The 24165-nt window shown below is 34.4% G+C and overlaps 1 protein-coding gene across 2 annotated transcripts in view; it reads right to left on the bottom strand.

The window, feature by feature from the left end:
• Nucleotides 1-24165, bottom strand: part of GNAS (GNAS complex locus) — a 289283-nt gene that overhangs the window by 69968 nt on the left and 195150 nt on the right. For both annotated transcript variants that reach the window (XM_078149881.1, XM_078149882.1), the window contains exons 3-4: nt 23379-23433; nt 23174-23293 (exon numbers count right to left, since the gene is read on the bottom strand). In XM_078149881.1, the coding sequence (XP_078006007.1) occupies nt 23174-23293; nt 23379-23433 (175 nt within the window). The remainder of the gene's footprint in view (nt 1-23173; nt 23294-23378; nt 23434-24165) is intronic.

Below are 24165 nucleotides of genomic sequence, written 5' to 3'. Positions count from 1 at the left end.
AGAAATGGGAAAGAGGAGAAATAATGATACTTGAGGGAAGAAAGGGGTCCAGAAAAGGAAAACTAAAAGTTCCAGAGACAAACTCCTATCTACCCTTACATTTTTCCCTATTTTTTTCATTTACTATTTGTAAAAAAAAAAAATAAGAAATAAGCAAGAAAATAACTACTTGTAAGCTATGTAGGAATTACTTTATATGTTCCTTGTGGCTGCACATTAGTGTAGCTTAAAGGATCATTAGCTACAATAGTCATCTTTTTCAGATACAATTTTTTATCACATCATTCCTCAGTTCAAATCTGGCCTCAGACACATACGAGCTGTGTGACCCTGTGCAAATCACTTAACCATGTTTGCTATAGTTCCTCATTTATAAAATGAGCTGGAGAAGGAAATGGCAAACCACTCCAGTATTTTTGCCAAGAAAACCCCAAACAGGGTCACACGAAGAGTTGGACATGACTAAAAAATAGCTAACCCACAACACATACATACATACATAGGTGTACATATGTATGTATATGTGGGGAACGGCTGAACAAAAAAGGTATGGTAATGTAATGGAATGATACTGAACAGTAAAAAATAAAGAATATGGAATATGAGCCTGGGGACGGGGAGTAGGATGCTGATCAAATTGTCCTGATAAGTTTGATGAGTTTCCCACTCTTTCTGATGAGATTCCAGGTCATGAGACTTTTTTTAGAGCCATCCGAGGGGTACCTACCCATGGATATTGACATGCCAGCTCTTGCCCTACTAAGAGGAAAGAGACAATGCTGAATCCAAAATGATGGGTTGTTTGATACTCAATGGAATAGATTCTTGTTGGAAGAGCCACCCAAGATCTAGTAACTCTGTGAGACCATATTAAAATCTTTCCACTTCTTGGACATCCTCTGTTCAGAAGTAGCCTATAGATTTCACACTCAATGAATATTTACTCCCAAGGAATTAAAAAAAGGAGGGGAAATCTCATATGTAACAAAATGTTTATTGCAGTGCTCTTTATGGTAGTAGGTAGCTAAAAACTGGGGGAAAGAGGAAGTATCATCAATTAGGGATATAAATCATAGTATATTAACTTAATACAATTTTATTGTACAATGAGAAATAATAAATATGAGAAATTCATAGAAATATGGGAAGTCACAGAATTAGAGACTTGTATGGAGTGATTCACAGCAAAGAAACAGTAATTAAGAGAATATACAAAATAATGTAAGTGAAAATAATAAAAAAAAAAGACTATTGGATATAGATTAATTGCAATGAACAATCTCATTCCAGACAATAGAAGATTCTCCCAGGGGAACTACTATTCTTGCAGTCATCCAGGTTCTCAATTTAGGAATTATCCTTGACTCTTCACACTCCTTTGTCCTATTGTTTCCTCATCTCTCATACCTATCCCCTTTTCTCCACCCATTGGGTTACCTCTATAGTTTAGACTCTCATCACTTCTTGCCTGGACTATTTGTCCAACTGGACCTCTCAGCTTCCAATCATACAATATATGCTGTATCCAAAATGACCTATGTGCTGTTCTTTGTTCTATCTTCCACCTCCATCCCCTTGCACAGGCTGTCTCTCATATCTGGAATACACTACCTCCTCATCTCGGCAATTCAGAATACTGGATTTCAGCTAAAATATTTCTTGTGTAGCTGTGTTGATCTCTCCCAGTGGAATATAATCTCCTTGGACAAGAATTTAAGAATACCTAGAAGGACTAAGCTATGTCAAATGACACAGTGCATTCTTTTTATCTATAGAGCAAAGAAAAGAAAGTAGAATGAAATTTTTTTATTTCAACGTAAATGACAATATCTGCTTGTAATTATTTGTATCTAAAGTACATATGCATAGATAGGAAAAAGTATAGTAAAATTATAAAAAATGTTTGCATCAATTGACATGTCTGGTTCTTCTAGTGTTAAAGGTAGTGACTATCTCAGCTTTGCCTCTGTACTGCCAGCATGTCACACACTGCCTTGTACATAGCAGGCATTAAATAAGTGCTTTTGAAATAAATGAACATCTCTTTTCTCAGTATAAAGTGGAAGACTACAGGTACAGAACTTGTATAAACTACAAGATATGGTTGGTTTGCCAAGTGGCTTTCCTTAACTATCCCCCCCCCCTTTTTTAAAGAAAAGATTTAATGGGGGAGGGGACAGGGGTGTACTGGGGCCAGCTTCTATTGGCTCCTGACAATACTTATTAAATATTTAGTGTGAACATTTATGACTCAGAAATCAGCAAACACTACAACTTAAGATTTGATTTATACTTTTGTTGATTGTTTAGATATTAATGATGAGAAAACATTAGTAATGCAGATTAAACTTAAAAGTCTATCATATGTACATTTTTTGGGGAAAGCTAGTTGCTAAACACATGCCATCATAGCCTTGGGGAAGGATATAATGAAATAGGAGGAAGATTAAGAGATGACTATTATTATTTTTAAAAAGGCATCAATGAGAAAAAATTAAAAATGAAAATACTTTTAGAAGTAAAGCACTATAAAATATGGGCTATTACTATGAATAATTCATACCCTGTGACATGTGGCTATTATTAAAAAGTTAATAATGGAGTTAAAATAAATCATAAAGTATTCAAAGTTACAACTGGAAAGGAACTTAGCTAAACTCCCTAATTTTATAGATGAATATTCAGTTACTAATTCCGAAGAAATTAAACCTGTAAGATAAGATTTCTCAACGAAAATTACAGATTTCCAGGAAAATAAAACATAAGAAAAAAAGGTAATTCCAATAAGAAAAAAATCTGTTACTTAGATCAGCAGCCTATAATATTCATGAAAAAGATAGCCCACAAGCTGGTCACTGCTGCTATGCCTATTTGTCAGGGTCAATGACAGCCACAGAAGCTGGAGACTGTCCTTCCTATGAGGAACTGGACATTAAACCAATTCTGACTCCACTGTCCCAGAAGGAAAGGGGTCTTAAAGTTAACAAACACATGGTATTTAAAAGATTACCAAGATCTATTATGACTTCCAAGAGTTTAAAAAAAAAGACAAAAAATCAGCTTTAATTAGAAGGAAGGAAACAAGTATTTACTAAGTGCTTACCACATATGCCAGGTATTTTGTGAAGTACTGGGGATACAAATACATGCAAAAAGACTGTCTTCGTGTGTGAGGAGCTTATTTTATAATTACGGAGGACAATGCACTAAAGGGATCTGAAAAGTGGGGTACCTGGTTCCACGAGGGAAGATTTGGTTTTGAAGTCTGGGACTCAGGGGCAGAATTGGGAAGAGAATAAAGGTTGGTGAGCCTGGGCTCACTGGCCTGGGTGGGATGGGCCCATTCTATTCTGGAGGCACAGAATGGTGGCCCCGGGGGAACTTGTGAACAAGAAAGGGGGACAGGCCTTGAGACAAGAAGGCTGAAGAGTTGTTTGGAAGTTCTGGGTGAGAAGACCCCAGGGGCAGAGTGAAGTTCCAGTTAAGACAACTGAGGAGACTTGCTTTTGGAAAGAAGGGGCAGAGACAGGAGGGTAATAGAAAAGGAGGTAAATAATTTTTTTTGAAAAGGCAGGTAAAATATTTCCTTCAGTGAAGTCAACTATCCTAAATGCATAATGTTATAATAGTAACTTTGGTATCAGCTTAAACTTGTTTGCCTGTTTCCTTATCTATAAAATGAGTTAGAGAAAGACATGGCAGCCACTCCAGTATCTCTGCCAAGAAAATGCCAAATGGGGTCACAAAGAGTTGGACACGCCTGAAATGACTGAAAAACAATAGCTTATCCTTTATGACACAAGTTACTGAAATGATGATAGAGTTGCAGAACTCATGTTTTGGTTACAAACGCTAGAATGTAGCATAGAATGTATTTTATTAATTTTCCACTGTGTTGTGTTGCTGTTAGATCAAACACAGTAGGGAAGTGAAGCTGATGTTAAATTAGCACAGGTATTTTTTTGGCAAGGGCAGCTAGATGGCACAGTGGATAGAGTACAGGGCCTGAATTCAGGAAGACTGCTCTTCCTGAGTTCAAATCTGTCCTCAGATACTTACTAGTTGTGTGACCTGGGCAAGTCACTTAACCCTGTTTGCCTCAATTTCTTCATCTATAAAATAACCTGGAGAAGGAAATGTCAAACCATTCTAGTATCTTTGCCAAGAAGAGCCCAAATAAGGTCATGAAGAGTTGGACACAACTGAAACAACTGAACAAAACCCAAAAATATTGGCAAGGTGTTCATTTCAACTCAGTGAATAGACATATCATATTTTCTAAATTACTATTTCTCAAAAAGCTGTGTTTCAGGAAAGTTAATTATTTGGACAAAAAATTTAAAAACTAGTTTGGGTGGGGGAAACATGGAAAGGAAGAAGTGTGGGTTTGTTCTTCTCAAGATTTTATCAACCATTTCAACAGGGAATCATACCCACTATAAAGCTTCACCAGATCTGGTGGGAAGGTTAAAATCGAACCATGTAACCAGAAACTAACCTGTGGACCAAACTTTGAGAAATATGGGTGTATATGTTTTTGAAGGGGGAGTAAGGATGTTTAAGTTTCTTATTTGATATGAACATTCAAAATTATCAGTCAAGGATGTGAGAAACAGATAATCTACATTGGGAGATTAGATTAGTGATACCTTCAAATCCATGATTCTACATCCTTAAGTTCACTTAACATACAGTGTTCACCGCTATGTAAAGCATTAGCAAGGATCCCAGACTAGAGAAAAAAGCAACAACAAAAAAACCCAAAACCTAGGCTCCCCAGTGATAAAGATGACATTATCTTGGAAAGACACTGTTAGTAAGTATAAGAAAAAATAAGAAAAAAATACAGAACACAATTGTGTACAGAAACAGTATAAAATCTAAAAAGTATCCTACCATTTTCTATTTCAGTCTTGTGAATTCAATTAAATTTCTTAGAGGAAGCCTTTCCTGATATCTCTAGTTGTCAGTACTTTCTCCCTCTTTCAATTATCTTGTATTTATTTATCTGAGTACATGCTGTATTTTCCCAATAAGCTGTAAGCTCCGAGAAGCAGGGACTGCTTTTCATTTAGTCTTTGTGTCCCCAGCACCTAGCACAGTGCTTTGCATAAAGGAAGTACACTCAATAAATGTGGGTTGAATTGAATTTTCTATATAAGGCACAGGACAGAATTAAGGTCTTCTAGTTGGTGCTACGGTGGATGGATATTGGAAATACAAAGTCATGATGAGAAACTAATCCCACTAAAACAAACATAAATGGAAAGACATATGAGGTAGATGCTATTATTATCCATTTGATTTTTTATCCATGTCATGTCCACTAACCATAGATATCCCCCATTGCTCTGTCCTGGGTCCCGTTTTCTTTTCCTTCTATCTTATATCAGCTGGCGATCTCACAACTCCTTTGGGTTCAGTAATCATTTCTATGCAGATGATTCCCAGATTTAAATATATCACAATAGTCTCTATGTAGAACTACAATCACTATCAGAATTCTAATCACTTCTTGGACATCTCAGTTTGGATGTACCACAGCATCTCAAACTCAACATTTTCAGCAGAACTCCCTAACCCTCCCCATTTCTAAACTTCACTATTTATGTTGAGGACACTATCATCCAACCAGTTTCTCTGACCTTCAACTTCACTGTCACACTTGACTCTTCATTGACTCACCCCATGTATCCAATCCACTACCAAATTATATTGCTTCTACCTTCATCATATCTCTAGTATTTGTTCTCATACAACCACAACTTTTAATTTGGGCATCTGTTTCCACACTTTTCTTCCAACTCTACTGGCATACTTGCAGTTCCTTGAACACAATGCTCTGTCTCCTGTCTGTGCCTTTGCACATACTACACAACCCAGGCAAAAAATGCTCTGCCCCATCAACTCCACTTCATTTTTTCCCAGAACTTCCTTTAAGTCCACCTTCTACAAGAAGCCTTCTTTGGTCTCCCTAGCTGTTGCCTTCCCTTTGAGGTTACCTTTACCTTTACTGTACACATCTTATATGTACCTAACTTATTTACATCTTGTCTCCTTCATTAGAACATACACTCCTTGAGGGAAGTGACCTATTTTGCTTTTCTTTGTATCCTCAGCTCTTAGCACATAGTAAGCACTTAATTATGGCTTGCTGACCACCCTCCCTAACAGGGATGTTGTGAGGATCAAGTGAGATAATTTATATCAAGTTCTTTGCAAACCCTGAAGTGGGTTATGTAAGTGTTAGCTATTAGTATTACTATTCTCTTCTTATTACACAGTTCTTTGATGACATCCTTTACTTTTATTCTTTGAAGGTGCTTTTTATATTTTGCAGTACATTTAAGTCGACCTGTAGTAACTCTTCATTGTACTCTGTGTGATACCTTTAGTTTTTTTTGGAGTCAATGGAATTGCAAGTGTCATTGGTGTTTAGCAACTCTGTTAAATGATAATATTGAAAAAAATGGGCCATTGATGTTATGGGAAGTTTTGAGTGAGTCAAAAAGTTCTGTAATTTCCTGCAAGCAATGCAGTCTGCTGCTTCTTCATTTCAACTTTAGGCTCAACTCATTTTCCATCTGAACTCTTTCTCTCTTTCTCTCTCTCTCTCTCTCTCTCTCTCTCTCTCTCTCTCTCTCTCTCTCTCTCTCACACACACACACACACACACACACACATTCTGTTGCTTTATAGAGTCTTCATTTGGATGCAGGTTGAAAGCTGAGCAACAGACATTCTTCATCCATTTTGTCTTTCTTGTATGGATGGACAGGACAAACTCTTTAGAGTAAATATAGATCTCTTCCAGGAGGTTGCAATCAACATAATACCATATGCAAACAAAAGTATTTGAAGGTTCCCATCATCCACAGGGAATTCCTCCCAAACCTGGATGTTGCACTGGATCTTTTCTATCACAATGGGGAATATTTTTGGTGCACATCTTAATTAGTCCTATATCAAATTAGTTGCCAAGTCTTATTTATTTTACCTCTAAAACATCATCAACATCTTGTATATACCCTCCTCTCACACGTCTACCAGCCAAGTTTGAGCTCTCACCACTTCTCCCCTAGCCTTCTAATTGGTCTCTCTTCCTCTATCCTCTCCCTTCCTAATCCATTTTTCATTAAGCTGATTAAGTGATAGTATTAATGCAGAGACCTGATCATTTAGTGCCTTCTGCCCAAGAAATTTAAATGGCTGCCTAATAACTCTAAGATAAAATATGAACTCCTGTTTGGCATTTAAGCCCACTACAATCTGGCTCTTTTAATGTTTCCAGGCTCAATTCACTTTCTGTACCTCATGCACTCATGTTCCAGAAAAACAGATCTACTTGCTGTTCCTTGTACATGATGTTCTATCTCCTACCTTAATTCCTTTGCATAGGCTGTCCCCTTCATACCTTCCATCTCCTTTGCCTCTAGGAATTGCTGGGTCCCTTCAGATGCCACCTCCTAAACAGGAATTCTCTGATTCTTCTAGTTTTTAGTGTTTTACTCTCTTCTGCAGGGAAATTGTTTTCTACTTACATTGTATTTACTAATTTGAGTTCATGTAATGTGTTCTCAAAAGAATACAAGCTCCTTGAGGGCTAGAATTATTTCAATTTTGACTCTCTAGTCTCAGTGCCTAGCAAGCCTGAGATATAACAGGTGCTTAATAAATCCCTGCTGATTTGAATTTTTGCATTGTAGTCACTTCCCAGGATCCCTTCCCTAGAACCCTGTTTTGTAACAAATATGGCAAAAACAAATTGATTACATTGAATAATGTAGGTCATAACTTGCCTACCACCTTTCCAGTGAGATCTGAGATATCTCACCACCTATTTCACCACAGTCCTTTGTGGTTAAGAATGGTCATTGTATTGATATAAATCATGGTGGTTTTTAGTACTGTTTTCTCCTTTCTATTACTGTGGTCATTATGAATACTATTTTGATTACTTTACTGTGCCAGTTTAAACAAATCTGAAGTTTTTCTGAATTCCTCCTGTCAATTTTGTCATAATGAAGGGAACATACATAAGACATATTATAAAGAACTGGCAGGTTTTGGTAACAGATTTGATTGGGGGGAGGTGAGAGATAACAGAAAAGGTAGAAAATTTCAAAGAAACAATAGCTTAAGTAGTAAAGTAGCTCAGAAAGGATGGAAAAAAGGCAGAGACAAAAGAACAAAAAATAAATTGTAATTTTTTTAAATGGAAAAAATGGATGACAACTTCAGACCTCTGCAAACCAAAGCAACAAAGCTAGAGATAGAGCCCACTAACTAAAACAATCTGAGAATTGTTCTCCCTCCAAAAATACAAGGAAACCATATGGAAAAGTATCTAAGAATATTGGGAAAAGGGAATTGTATACAAATCAATAAAATCCACGGGATGCAAAGAGATAATACCCAAGTTTAATTCACCTAAAAATGAAATCAATAAATTTCAGAGGTCAGCATAAAAAATAGGATTATTGCAAGCAGCCAAGAAAAAGCCTTTCACAAATAATGAATCACCAATTAAAAATATTGAAGACTACTCAATGAGGACAAGAAATTAAAGAAGGGGCTATGAAATAATAAACTAAAAAGCACTGGAAATTAGTCAGCACCTTACTATTATGCAAAAAAAAGTTCTTTAATGAGCCAAGAAAATAGTGTTTAATATTGAGAAATCTAGTTTTATAAAATTACCAATGAGTAGAAAAGTAATAAGGTAACCAAAACCAAGTACAAGTAAGATGTAAAAGATGATTAATTCATGAGGAAAGGGCTTGACCAATCAATGATGTGTGACTACACTTTGAATACAACTTGTCAGTTTTACCTTGGGTATTTATATGTAGGAAATGACCTCAACAGACAGATAGGGATGGGGACACACACACACACACACACACACACACACACACACATACACACACACATACACACCAGGAGGTAGTATAGTGGAATAATAGAAGGAATAGCACTCTTAGATTCAGAAAATCTGGGTTTAAATCCCAACTCTGACATAAGATCTAAAGATGCTATCTTTGAGATTATGAAAAAGTCACTTTACTCTCTAAGCTGTGATTTCTTCAGACATAAAATTGGGATAATACCCACACTATCTTACCTAGAAGGTTAAGAGTTATAAAGAGAACTAGTATTTAGACATCATGACCAAATAACTACACTTATGACCCATACTTTGGGAGTTATAGCAGATTTCCCATTCCTGTTTCCAGATTATGCCAGTAATATGGAGCACCAGGTGGAGAGTAAGCTCTAGTGGTCATATCAAGAGCCTAGGCTTCAGGGTCCTTTAGTGGGCCCTACAAGGATCATAGGTTCATAGATTTAGCACTATAAGGGAATTCAGATGATCAACTAGCCCAATTCTATCATTTTTAAAATGAGGAAGCTGAAGCCCAGGTTGGTTAGTTGGCTCCTCTTACTCCAAATTCAGCATTCTTTCCACTATATCCATTATATCACACTGCCATCAGGCCATGCTATTGGCAAATAAAAAAATTTTCAAATCAACTCAAACATTAAATTTCACGTAGGTCACAATTAAATTTCAACTGTGTGCAACATACTTTGCTAGATATTGTGGATAGAAAGACAACAAAAACTGTTTTAGCCCTCAAAGAGTTTAGAGTCACCTCAACAAAATGTGAACAAAAGATATAGACCTAAATGGAAACTTTGAAAAAAATGACATCCTAAGTAATGAATAGGTTCAAAGACCAAATCACAGAAATGAAATAATAAAAAGATATTATTACTTTAAGAAGATAATATACCAACACATATAGGCTATAACTAAGGCAGTCCTAATAGAAAATTTTATATCTCTTAAGAGAACTAAAAAATTGAACACAAATTTTAAAAAATGAAGCTAGGAAACAACAATTCTAAAATTAGCAAGAAAGATATTAAAAATCAGAGGAGAGAAAACAATTAAAAATAAAAATATTAAATGACAAAAGTTTTTTGAAGACTAAAATAGTAACATTATAATTTGATTTAAAAAGAGAGAACAAAAACCAAATATAAAAAAGCAGAAATTGAAAGCAGAATTTAGAGCAAATGGAAAGAACATTAAAAAAATTGTAAGAAACTGAAGAATATAGCAACAAAAATAACTTAAATGAAATGCATCTGTAAAAATGTAAAATGCCAAAAATTAACAAAATAGAAGTTAGATTTTCTAAATAATCCAATCTCAGAAAATGAAGTTAGGCAAATCATAAATCATCTCTTATAGAACTCTCCTCATCCAGAACTATCTAAATGGACATATAAGTAAATTGTGTTAAACAGTCAAAGAATCACTAATTCTACATAAACTGGGGTTTTTTTTAAGAGAAGATTAAGTATTCTACATCAAATTCATTCTACAAGAGCAACATAGTTCTGGTTCTAAAACCAAAAGGAATAAAGCAGAGGACTATAGACTAACACTAGCAATAAGCATTGATGCAATCATATTAAATAAAATACTGACAAAGAGATTATGACACTATAACCCCCAAAATATTCATCATTAGCAAGTTGAATTTATACTAGCAATTCAGGTTCAACATTAGGAAATCAATTATGATAACAGATAACATTAGTATGCAAAACAACAAAACCCACATGATTATATAAACAGATACAAAAGTCTTAGAAAAAGTGTGCACTTATTTATGATAAAAACAACAAAAATTATATGAATGCTGTAACCTTTTAAAGATATAACCAAAAACATTCTAAAATCAACAGATAACATTATTTGCAGGGACAAACATTAAGTTTTCTCAATAAGATCACAAGCAAAGCCATGATCACCATTACTATTTAAGAGTATTAGAAATGCAAGCAATAAGAAAAGAGAAATTATAAACAATGACAAAGAAATGAGAAAAATATTTCTATTTGCCAGTATGTGATAATTTACTTATAAAACTGTGAAGAATAAAAAAAAAATCAAAACTATTTAAAGTGAAGTAACAATATAAAATAAATAAATGAAAATACTTAGCATTTCTACATTTTACTAACAAAAACCAGTAAGGAGATCAAATGAGAAATAACATTTATAATAACAACAAAGTACATTGGGAAATAACCTAGTAAAACACATACTGAACTATAGCAGTACAACTGTGAGCCAAATTTCATGGAAACACAAACCAAAATAAGTCAAACAATACGCAATGTTCACAGGTTGAGCCAATAGAGTAAAAAATGACAATATTCCCCAAATTAATCTATAGGTTTAATGCTATGCTGATCAAATTTCTAAGGTAATAATAAAATTAGAAAACATACAGAAGAATAAAAGGTTAAAAATGTCTGGGGAAATAGTGGGAAAAAGTAGCAATTAAGGGGATTTGTCATTACAAGGGCTCAAATACATTATTATGCAATAATTATCAAAAGTATATGGTAGTAGATAAAATAAAATTGATCAGTCAATACATTAGGTAATAAGCAAGATTTAGAAAGAAACACGTAGGCAATCTAGCCTCAAGAATACAAAGTGCTGGAGAAACAACTCCAAGGAGGTTACTGAAAGTAAGAGAAGATCAATGAGAAAATATTCACAGAAGTATTATTTGAAATAGCAAAAAACTGGAACTGGATTCTGAAATATTGGAGAATGACTGATTAAACTGTCCCATATGAATGTGATTAAATATTACTGTGATATAACAAGATAAATATGAAGGATTTTTAAAATGGAAAGACTATCAAGTGATAAAGAGTAAACAAAGCATAACCAAGATTGTGTGTGTGTGTGTATGTGTGTGTGTAATTACAACTATGTAAATGAGACAACATTAAATGATAATAAATTTAGGTAAAAAATATGTGATAACATTAGTACTAATTAAGAAAGCACATTCCTCATGCATTCTTTTACACCACCTTTAGATATGAAGTTGGTAAGAAACAGCAGCTATGAACAAATGGAAAACTACTGAAATGAAAGGGTGCATATATTATTAGTTGCAATCACTTCTTTATGTTGTTGTTTTTACTAAAGTATTTTAGGGATTGTCTATGGTTGTGAATAAAGCACTTTGCAAATCATAAAGACCTATGTAAGTGTGAGTCATTATTATTCTCAAATACCCCTAAGTTACTCAAGGTTGCTTGTTTTAGCAACAAAAGGGAAAATTTTCTTCTTCTATTATGACTGCCTCAATTCAAATAGATCCTGCCATTTCTAGAGAGCTAATTTTGAGAAAGGCAGGGAGGAGGAAACAAGCCAGAAAGAGACTGAATATTGAGTAGAAGGAAGGTATGCACAGAAAACACAGAAGATACATGAAAACAGTTCCTTATTCTAATAGTTCCTTATTCTAATAAGTCACTAAAATGAATCTTTTACAGAATCAAAAAATGTTAGTGTTGGAAGGGACCTCAGAGTCTATCTAGTCCCACAGATACATGAAAAGGTACCCCTATTATAATATTCCCTATATTAAATATCCAGCCTCTGCTTGAAAACCTTCAGTGAGAGAAGAACTCACTACCTTGTGAGGTTGTCATTGGGATGACACCAAATGTTAGGAAGACTCTAAATGTTAGGAAGTTTTTCCTGACATCAAATCTAAATTTGCTTTTATATCTTCCACCCAATTGCTCCTGCTCTCTGGAGCCAAGGAAATAGAATCCAATCTGCCCTGTTCCCCTCCATATGACAGCCCTTCAAATACCTGAAGACAGCTACCAAATCCCTCTAAATTTTCTCTTCTTCAGACTAAATATATTCAGTTTTTTTCATCATAAGGCATGAATTCAAGGCCCTTTCACCATCCTGGCTACTTTCCTCTGGAACCTGAGCAGGTTCTAGCTGTTCTTAAACCATGGTGTCTCAAACTGAACAGAATACTTCAGATGTAGTCTAACCAGACAAAAGTGTATAGAGCTTAAGTGGGTTCCTGGGAATTATGTTCAACATAATTTTCAGTCATTTCACATTTCTTCAGTTGATAATGTCAAAGTAGCTGGACATGCAGGTGAAAATATGCAAAAGACAGGTGGAAACAGTCTTAGAACTTTAAGGAGAGGCTGTTAGGGGGTTAAAGATAGGATAAATTTAGAAGCTATCTGCTTTGAAGTGATCACTAAAGTCAATGACTCAATGGGCTCATCAAGGAAGAGTTTAAAGACGGAAGAAGAGTAGGCCAAGGGCAGAATTTTGAGAGACATTTATGTTTAATGGATAGAAAGGAGGTGAAGAGCCGGCAAAGAAGAAAAACAATCTCAGAGAGATAGTGTCACAGAAGTTGAGGGAAGATAGAATACAAAAAAAGGATATTTCAGGCTAACAGAAATTCTCAAATACCCTAGTACTTCAATTCCTTAAAACTTATAAGTACTGTAACCTACTTTCTCTTCTCATTATTCAGAAAACTGCTCCTATTCCTTGTTATGGGTAATTCACCTTACCTCTCTGGGCCTCAGTTTCCTCAACCATAAAATGATTGTGTACTGATGATCTTTAAAATTCCTTTCAGATCAATATCCTTTAATGCTAGTTGAGGATAATCCCTTCACTCCTTATCCTTGAATCTATACCTTCTCGTCTCCTTGAGGACCCTGCTCCAACAACCATTCCCTCTCTTTCATGAATTTATATTTTTTCCTTCTCCACTGGTGCCTTACTCTATACCAATGGTTCTCAAAATGTGGTCTGGGGACCCCTGGAGGTTCCTTAGAAAATGTCAGGGGGTTTATAAGCTCAAAACTATTTTCATAATAATATTTTTAAATTTCTAATACAGTAAATATCAATAGCTATAACCCACATAAAAAAAACTCTTTGAGGGTCCTCAACAATTTTTAAGAGTATATGGGGTCTTGAGACCAAAATAATTTGATAACTGCTATGGAAATATGCTCATCTGTCCAACTGTATATTAAAAAAGCCTCTTCCTGGCTCCCTTACCACCCATCTAGCTATTCTCTCACCATTCTTCTCTGCATAAATGTCAGATTTCTTGAAAATGACCTGACTGCTGCTCCTTTACTTTCTCACCATACACTCTTCTCAGCCTGTTTTAATTTGACTTCTGTCCCCATAATCTATTAAAACATCTTTTTCAAAAGTCACCAGATAACTTCCTGACAGACAAATCAATTATCTCTTTTTTCAATCTTTTTCCCCCCTGATTTTTATGCTGCATTTGACATTATTTTCATCACTTTTTGGATACTAGCTCCTCCTTTGGGTTCTGAGACATCATGTTTCCTGGTTCTCCTCTTCTCTAATTGTTCCTTTCTTGGCTCCTCATCCTTTCCGCACATCTTAAGTTCTATACTTGATCTTTTCTTCCCTCTATATTCTAAGTTGATTCCAATGATTCCCACAATCTCAGGTGATTCCATAGCTTCAGTTATCATCATGTACAAATAACTTCTAAATTTATATTTCTAGCCCTTTAACTCCAGAACCACATCTGGAGAAAAGATAACTTAGGGGAAAAAATATGGTAGCTATCTTCAATCAGAGAGCTATTACCAAGAAGAGGGATTAGACACCATAGTCCTTGGACCCCTAGGGCAGAATGAGGAACAATGGAAAGAAGTTGCAAAGAAGAAAATTTAATTAATCAATTGATAGGTATTTATTAAGCACTTTGGTTCCTCCTCACTGCAGGTCTTTAAACAAAAGCTGGATGACTCTTAGTTGGGCATGCTGTGTGTGTAAGTATATGTGTGTGTATGTGTGTGTGGAGGGGTGAGGTTGTTCAAGTATAGTTTGCACTTGACTCTTCTGAGATCCCTTAGATCTCTCAGCTTCTATGATTTCAAAAAAGTTAGAGGATATTTCCATCTGACTATAGCAATGACAAGTTCTGGTTACTAGTGTGCTAATTTAATCATATCAGATTAAGTTAAAATCCAGGTTTCCTGAACATACAATTTCTTAATTTTCTTTACAAAATAATTTACAACAAAATTTCTTTAAAAATCTTACTCTATTCAGAGGATTTAAAACATAGCTCCTTCTATAGATGTTCCTTTTACACAACTGTTTAAAGAACAGATTTATTGTGATGTATCTACACATGGAAACTTGAAGGATATAATCTAAACTTGGGAAAACTATCTGGGAAAAAGATAACCAAAGAATAACAAAAGAAGCAAGAACCAATGCAAACTAACATGAACTGAGCAAGAATAGCTATTTGCTGATTTCTTTTCTTTCTTTCTTCTTTTTTTTTTTTTGCAAAAACCACAAACCAACAATTATCTGCCACAGCTACAAAGTCACATCAGTCATGTATATTTATACCAGATTAGGAGCACATACTTTACTTTTTAAGAGGCTCATCAAACCCACATTTCTCCACACATTACTTTATCTTATTACTGACCTATAATTTTGTTTGCAAAAGTAAAATGCTGATTTTAGAATAACTTACAGATTTTAAATTGTGCTAAAATTTAAACTAATTTTTTTGTATTCCATTAAATATCTTCTAATTATACAATTCAAATGAGCATTTTGGATTGGCATTCCTTAATATTCTAAAATGGTAGAAGTTTAACATGTTTTGCTAACTACAAAAAAACCCTAACATTTCTATGTCATATTTAACATACGAAGTAAGGATTGTTAACATAAAAAGGTGGTGTTTTGGTGGGAAGGATTAAGGAAGTAAATCTTCAAAATATAACTAGAAATACAATTTTAAAATATTTTACTCATAGTGGTAGAGTAAAATTCCTATATGTTGAAATAACTGATTTTACATAAAGCTTGAGTTTACTGGAAATACAGTGTTTAATGTACTATGAAAAGATTAATTAATTTACTGATGAGAGGGCCTTAGCTATTATGAAAATATGTCCCTTTTGAGAAAATTAAAATACAATATCTACTTACACAAAATACTAAACATATTTTCCTAAATATTTTCATTTCCCCACTTTAGATATAGAAATCAATATCTTTTATACTAATTCACAAGGAAGATAATTTAATAAGAAAAATAACAAACATTACTTAGGGGGCAAAACTCTAGCTGTCAAATAAAAAGGTCACTGAATAAAAAACAAAACTGTAAATACCAAAATGGGAAGAATAAAAAACATATTGTTGATGAGTCCAACTGTGCTCACATAAATGAGCTTTTAGATTATACATATTTGTATGATAAAGGGAGAAAAACACTTTTTCTCCTTCAGGTGGATAAAGATCTGTTTATTTGTCCTGCTACCTAAATAAAGGAGTAAGGGGGAATAAATATGGACCAAGGAAAACATTAATCTTTTTTCCCCTCCAGATTCTATTCTGTGCCTACCTGCACTCCAAATGAAGGGGTTTATTTATTAAAGCAAAGGGAGTGTACATAAGGGTATAATTTACTATCAGATAGTGCCACAGCTTCATGGGTGGCCACAAATTTATTTTCTTTTGCTAGAAGTCATACACATATGGGGAATTCTAAATTGGAGTTACATAGTAGCCATTTGGGGGGGGAGGGAGGGAGGGAGAAGTATGTTTCTTGTTACACTGACTTTTTAATCTAGATCACTAGACTTAAGAAACTATTTAGTTAAGTAGTAAATGCAGTTATCTAAATGCAGAGCAGGTTTCCCTCATCTCATTGTAAACATTTCTTATCTGGGTAATGGTTAAACAGTTTTAAAGAGAATGGCTTCACTACAGCAGGAAAAAAAAGGTATTTTATTTTTTTCTGCTAATGAAATCTTATTTCTATTAAAATGATTATTAATTTATCAAATATGTTTTTTGATATAGATTTAGAAGTCTTTAGGAGTCTACAAATATCTTAGCTTCAAAATTCATACTTAAACACTGAGTTAATATGTTTTAAAGTATCTAATTCATGTTAATGTATACAGATGAATAGTGATCTGGAACGTAATTAAATAGTATTTATTAAGGAGTTATATGTATAAGTATCATAACACTAAGGAAGCCAGGGCAGCTGAAATATGAAGGTGGCAAGCAGTGGTTGTGAGCAATATTCCTCAATACTGCATCAGACTGTTTCACTCTGATGGGCTGCCTATCCGGAGCATTTTAAGCAGCAACCAACAAAATGAAAGACAGAATTTCTAGGATAGTGTTTGTAGGCTGTCTCATTTTAATCCTGAAAAGGGTAGGAACAGGGATGTAAAGAGACACAGAAATTATTAGCTGGGAAGATCTCATAGAAATAGTAGAAATTTCAGAATATTCAGATTATCCAAAGCAGATAGAAGAAAATAACCTGGCTTTATGTGTTGATTCAAAGAAATGACAATTAGGTCTAAGTAAATTTCCTTTATTCTTTATAGAGTTTTCTAAGATTGTATAGCTTCAGCTACTCATGGAGAGACAGAAGGAAACAGCTACAATGAAAAAATGAGAAACTGGGACCTTAACCAAGTAGGTAGTTTCCCTAGCCTTATCGCAGTAAACAATACATATTGCTGAATGGAACCCTGGGCTTTCAAAAGAATAGGTACCAAGCAGAGTTGTAAGTAGGAACTCTGGCGCTTGTGGCAATGTATTTGGGGGATGGAGGGAGCCTAAGGTTTGATGAAGGTACATAGGACCAAAAGTCTAGAGACAGAAGGTACCCCAGGACCTACCCAGTCTAACCCTCATTTTTACAAATGAAGCAAACAGGATGCTAAATGACTTGACTGAGTCATATAGGCAATAAGCATCAGAGAGAAAATTTGAAACCAGATCCACTAGCACTGCTCTTACCCAGTACACCAGTTAGGGGATGTGAAGGTATAGCCAGCCTAAAGAGGATGTCAAAAGATGTGATATCTTTAAGAGGAAGCTTAGACTTCTGTAAGAAGAAATATAGGGTGAAGGAGAGTTTAATACTGGAGGTAGGTTCCAGAGGACATTGTGAAAAGGAAGGGTAGAGGAGTATAAGTATTAGGGATTGTTTGCTACAGGTTTTGGAAGCAGGTACAGCATGTACACTGCTTTTGCTATTTTGCTATTCCATCCCACTCAGTCTTTCTCCACCCCCAGGTCCCTAGACCAGGTAGCAGCAGAGGAAAAACTACCCCAGTGAGTAGACATGACATAGGATAGGGGTGTGTTGGCCATGAGATCCTGGGGGTGGCAGCAACTGCCAGGCAAGAGAGCAGGCAAATAAAAGAGAAAGAGGAAGGAATGGTGCTTTTCCAGGTGTTGATGCTAGGTCACAGGTGCTGTTACTTCTGCAAACTGTACTATACTCTAAGAAAATAAATGAAGTCCCTTTAAGATTGAATGCTACAATCCACAAAAAGATTAAGGTACCATACTGGGAAAACAGTTCTCTTGATAAACTAAAATTCCAATTTACTAAAATGAAAACATATCTTAACTTCATATCTTATCTGAAAAATAGTGACTGATTCATGCTAAGTTCTGAAACTACTTTGGGCTATAAATTAGAATGAAACTAAATTACTGTGACTATTTCCCTTCTTTAGAATTCATTCAAAATTTGTATCCCCCAAATAGATACCTAAATGTTAAAGGAACAGGTTCTTAAAAGGCTAAATTAAAACAAGTGTTAGTAATTATCTTAGTATTTGGGTATACATGCTAAAATAGCAACTAACTAAAATCAGGACCCTATTTTTAAATAGGGTCCTGATTTTAGTTAGTTGCTTACAAAATGAAATTTACTGTAATGGAATGTATTTTAAACAAAATAACTTGATTCTGTAAAATAACTTAAGAAGAGCTTTTTCTAAAGACATTAGAAAAAGGAGGAGTAGTTTCCACACTGTATTATTAACCAAAGGGGAAAAAATTAATATCTGGGTATACAGTATCATTCTAGTGTCATGGTTTTTTAATTTTATCATCACTCAGCACTTTTTACCTTTAAGCAATTTCATGATGAGCCTGCAAGTAGTCAGTTAGTAATACTATGTTTAGGTAGAGAAATATTTTCAATTTATTAATTTATAATTAAAGTTAAAATGTAATGAAGGAAATAATCAACCATGATTCCAGAGAATTGATGATGAAGAAGCTACCCACCTTCTAACCACAGATCTTCAAGCCATGGAGTAATATGCAGAATGAGACACAATTTTGAATGTAATCAACGTGGAAATTTATTTTGCTCAACTATGCTTATTTGTTACAAGGTTTTCATTTTTGGTTTTAGTATAGGGCAAAATAGAAGGGAGAAAAATAAATGCTTGATAATAGAAAAATAAAATTTAATAAAAATCATAATTCATGCTCAAAAGGGCAAATAAAATAATAGCTATCCTAATTTTTAATCAGCCATGAAATTATAAACATTTTCATATTTAAGTGGAGGTTTAAATCATATCATAACCTAAATGGTGTAAAAATCTTTGAATGATTTTTAATGAGCTTACAATTCACAAAAATATAAACTTGTGTGTACTGAATATATTTCAATGACCACATATGTAGCATAAATCCTTTATCATTAAGTAGAGAGAGCTACTATATTTTAAATGAAATTATAAGTGGTTCCAAAACAGGAAAAAGAAGCCTTGTTTAAACTACATTCTAAAAGGAAGTAAGGGAAAATATATCAAAATACTAAAAATGGGTCAGAATGTATTTCAGTTCAACTAGAAACTGAAATAGTTGTCAATTGAGACATCTAGGCCCCACTTCTCTATGAGAAAGATGTAGAGGGTAGAAATTTAGCAACTAAATAAGGGAAAACCCTCCAAAAATACATTTTCAGACACAGATTGCTTCTCAAGACAAAGTGTAAAAAAAAGTACACAAAATAGCTATAAATACATTATAAAAATCTAAATGCACAGAATATATCAATTTTTTTTGATGTTCCCAGATTTACATCTAACTGGGCATCTCTAATAATAGCTTTTTGCCTTTTTCTCTGTAGGGTCCAGTGACAAACATGTCCATCAATGGAGGACCAGTCCAACTAAGTCTGGAGAAGTTCATCATCAGTTTGGCTGTGAATTTTTGTGACATGGGAACTCTCAAAAACCTACTAAGTCCTAGATTTAATGTGATCTCCAGCAGTATCCTTTGACAATACCAACTGCCAATTGACACTGATGGCAGGCAAGCCAGTCTAGCTACAAGCACAAGATGTCTGTTCCAAGGGAGAAATATGCCATGCCAGGTGAACCAAAACATTACCATGATTTTGACTATCACCTTCCTTTTAGTACTCCTGTTAAGGTAGCCTGGGACCTTGTGCTCAAAAGCCCAAGGAATAGTGGTGTCCCCAAGCCACTGGGCATACTGTAGTTATTCTCCAGGGGAGCAATTTCTACAGAAAACTGAGCTGGCAACTCTCTCTGCAGGTGCTGTAGCCTATGTCTTTATTACTTAAGACTCAGACAATTTTTGCCGTCAAAGTTCTTGGCACTATCAAATGTTTTTTTTAAATGATTTACATAGTCTTCAATTAAAATAAATACTAAATAAGATGCATTATCATCTGCCCTACCACCATTCTAAGGATCACTGGGTCTTTCCAGCTGCCCTTTAGCTGAACCCTGTGTTATCTCCTCCATTAGAATGTGAGCTCTGAGAGAACAAGGACTGACTTTTCTATGTATAACCCCAATAGTATAGTGATTGGCTTAATAATTTTTTCATTCATTCATTAAAGTTATGAACTATTTACAGTATTGAAATCACAGGTCATTAAAGTTAAGTTCATATTTCATAAACATCTAATAAAGATTCTTTAACTGTCAATCAATTTTTTTTATATTCTCCAAACATATGTACTCACTGTAGGTATAATAGTGGATACTGAACTAAAGAAAAATGACTTACAAAAATCAACTCATCCTAAAAACTACATTGTATTCAGCATTTATAGTAAGAGTTGTATCTGGTAAGCAATCACACCTGACCATATACAATACAAACTACATACAAAAAGGCGTGTTAATAATTAAACAGATCTTTGCATCACTTAATAGTTTAAACCATAAAATGTACCTCTGATTCTTTTGCTAATAACAAAATACATGGGATATGTATATACATGATTTTTTGGGGAAAATATTTAATAAAGCTGCTCATTTTCTGTTCCTACTAATTTGTGGAATATTGTAGAAATTGTGAAATCTAAACATCTCTTCATACTCAAAGTCAGTCTAATGTGCCCCACCCTAATAAAAGTCTTGCTCTGGAATCTCATAGGAACAAGAAGACTCTAAAGGCAAATTCATCAGTGTAAGTTTGTCTCCTTTGCCTTTTTCAATTAGAACTTCACAAGGATGATAATTTTGACACCTCTACTAAAGTTCTACTCTGTCTCATTGTGACACTCAAATTAACGAGATCTGAACCTTTCAACTGAACATCATCAAATAACCCATGGGAGAATTTTTTCTAATTTTTTAGAAATTTTCATAATGATTTAACTGAGAAGTAGTTCATTTTAATGACTAGGCAGTAAAGAAAAAAAAAGCTTTGGATTTGGAATCATAGGATTGAATTTCAGCTCTGTTATTTACTACATGTGTAACCTTGAGCAAGTCATTCACCCTCCTTAGGTCTCATTTACCTCATTTGTAAAATGAGGGGGTTAGATTAGATGATCTCCAAGGCCCCTTCCAACTCTAAAGCTAGCCATGCTGTACTATGATACTGATTGTATGTGATCTGAGTCATTTGTGATTCCCATGCTCTTATAATCATACATATAAATTATTGAGTCATCGGTATTATGAATATAGTTTGTATGGTGTAAACATAATTCTGCTGATCCATATTTTTATCATTGGCAGGGGTTATTTTTACTCTCTTAATCAGCCTCATATTAAATACAGAGGCCCTTGATCTCTTTCCACCCTTCTGTCATCTGGTGTAACTTTTTAGTTCCACAAAATCCTAGCTTCAAGATAGGAGCATTTTGATTTCAATTCAACAAACTATTAAGGTGTTACTATGTAGAAAGCACTTGGAATGGTAATTTTTAAAAGATTTATAATATAGATAAAGTTGCCTGCTGGTAATCACACTGGGGGCATTGTCTCGTTTGGGGAAGCCCAGGACTCAGCTAGAAACCAATTTACTCCATCACAATGTCTGAAGGGTAACACTAAGCACCCATTTGAAGACTGGCAAAGTTTGTTGTTGTTCTGGTGTTTCTGGAGCAGCTATGTAGCTTTCATATTTTTAAAACAAGGCCTAGGATCCTCTTCTTATATATATAAGCAGAGAGAAGGAGAAAAACCTGCTCATTTTCCTTCAGGTCCCCACCACTGATGCTAATTGATATCTCAGTCAGCTAGTGACATTGGTGGCAAGATGGAGCTGGCATCTTTATGTACCACATTTATAGGACTCTATTAGTACCTCTGGCTTTGTAAACAAGCACAACAAATTAATATTATCCAACCAGCTCAAAATCTATGCTAGATATAAAAGAAAGGGGCCAGAATGTAAGAATTTTAATATAAATTGAAAATACCAACTTCAGCTTAAGGCTGAATATTGGGAGCCCTTCCTTCATCTCCCCTCCCCCAAAGATTTATGGGATGATATGAGTAAGACTTGTAAGAAATGAAATGGCCTGACTGGGTTGTATTCTGCTCTATTGGAGAGAATATCTACATCACTAAAATCACAGCTCCACTGAAATAGTGCCAGCCTTTACATTGAGACTACTCATCAAAGACATCACAAGGACCTATGATTTCTTTGTGGACATTTCCTCCACTGACATAAATTGTAACCCCTTAATAGCATACTAGTCTTGGAGAGTTGTGCCAGGGTGTGCTGGAGCCAATTTAAACCCAGTTTCCACCGCCAACTGTTAAATTTTAGTGTGATTATTTATACCTCAGATACCAGAAAATGCTACAAATCAGAACTTGAGTTATTATTTTGTTGTTTGTCTAGACTTTAAAGTAACTAGTAAGCTGGCCTTAGAACCAGGATGACCTAGGTTCAAGCTCAGCCTAGGAAACATATTGGCTATGTCATAGCAGGCAAATCACTTAACATCTCAGTGAACTAAGAGACTCTATAAGTTTCAGAGAAGATGCCAATTTCTATTGGTAAAAGAAATTTCCTTTCTTTGGAGTTCCTTGTATCAATAAAATCATAGGTCCAGTACTTAACACAATACATTATATAACTACATATTAAAAAAAAAACACCCTCAAGTAAAGTAACCAATGGAAGTTCTGGCATAGATTAAATAAAAGCTTTACTTACTGGTGGGAAGTCAAAGTCTATCTGGTTAGCTAAGTTTAAAATGTAGTCAATTCGAAACTGATTCTCTGGATTGGCTAGCTCAACTGGAGGTGCCAAATTTCCCATTGCTGTCACTATTGTCTGAAAACAGGTAAAACAAACATTTTAGTAAACAATCAATTACAGAGCATTGTTTAAATAAAAAAAGAAAAGATTGTGTACTTACCTCTATAGCTTCTTTAATATTATTTTTAATATCTTGAATTTTCATTTTTTTCTCCCTATAATAAAAATAATTGCAATATTTTGTTTTAGCAGGCTTTCTTTGTGGAGCAGGAAAAAGTACCACAATTAAAATTATTTCATTTTGTCTTTACCAATAAATATCTGCATGTTTGACTAAGATCTTAAAATAAAATTATCTTGGCCTGTAGCACCAAACCATTCCAGTTTCAATGATATTCTTTAATTGTGTATGAACTAAAACGATCATTTAAAAATTACTTGTCTTGAATGAGGAATTATAGTAGTGGTAACATCAAATATTACTATTTAAAGAAATTTTTTTTGTGCAAAATACTAATACCTGAAGGTTGTTTACAAATGCACAAATAATTGAGAGGGAAAGTACATAAATTTTCATGATGGAAGAGACTAAAGAGAAGGACAATTCTGAGGAAAAAAATCAAAGATCAATGATGAAATCAAATACTAATAAATGAACTGAAAAGAGAAATGAGAGCAAAAGCAAGTGGAGAAGATAAGTTTATGGTATAATAACAAGAACCCATATACTGATTTATATAAAAATGGTAACTATAAATGAGATTTTGATATAACTTTACTAATTTTTCCTAAGAACATGAAGAACCAGTACAAATTACTAAACAGACAAATAAGATAAAAATCAAGATTATACAACAGCACACAATGGACTCTGTTCTTTTTTTTGATAAGTAAGGCTTTGTTTATCAGAAATTATACTTTGTATCTAGTATTTCTGAATTAACACC

This window comes from Phascolarctos cinereus, unplaced genomic scaffold (assembly GCF_003287225.1).
Source record: "Phascolarctos cinereus isolate Bilbo 61053 unplaced genomic scaffold, phaCin_HiC Scaffold_2;HRSCAF=192, whole genome shotgun sequence".
In the NCBI taxonomy this organism is placed as follows: Eukaryota; Metazoa; Chordata; class Mammalia; order Diprotodontia; family Phascolarctidae; genus Phascolarctos; species Phascolarctos cinereus.
This window is presented reverse-complemented; position numbering and strand designations above follow the sequence as displayed.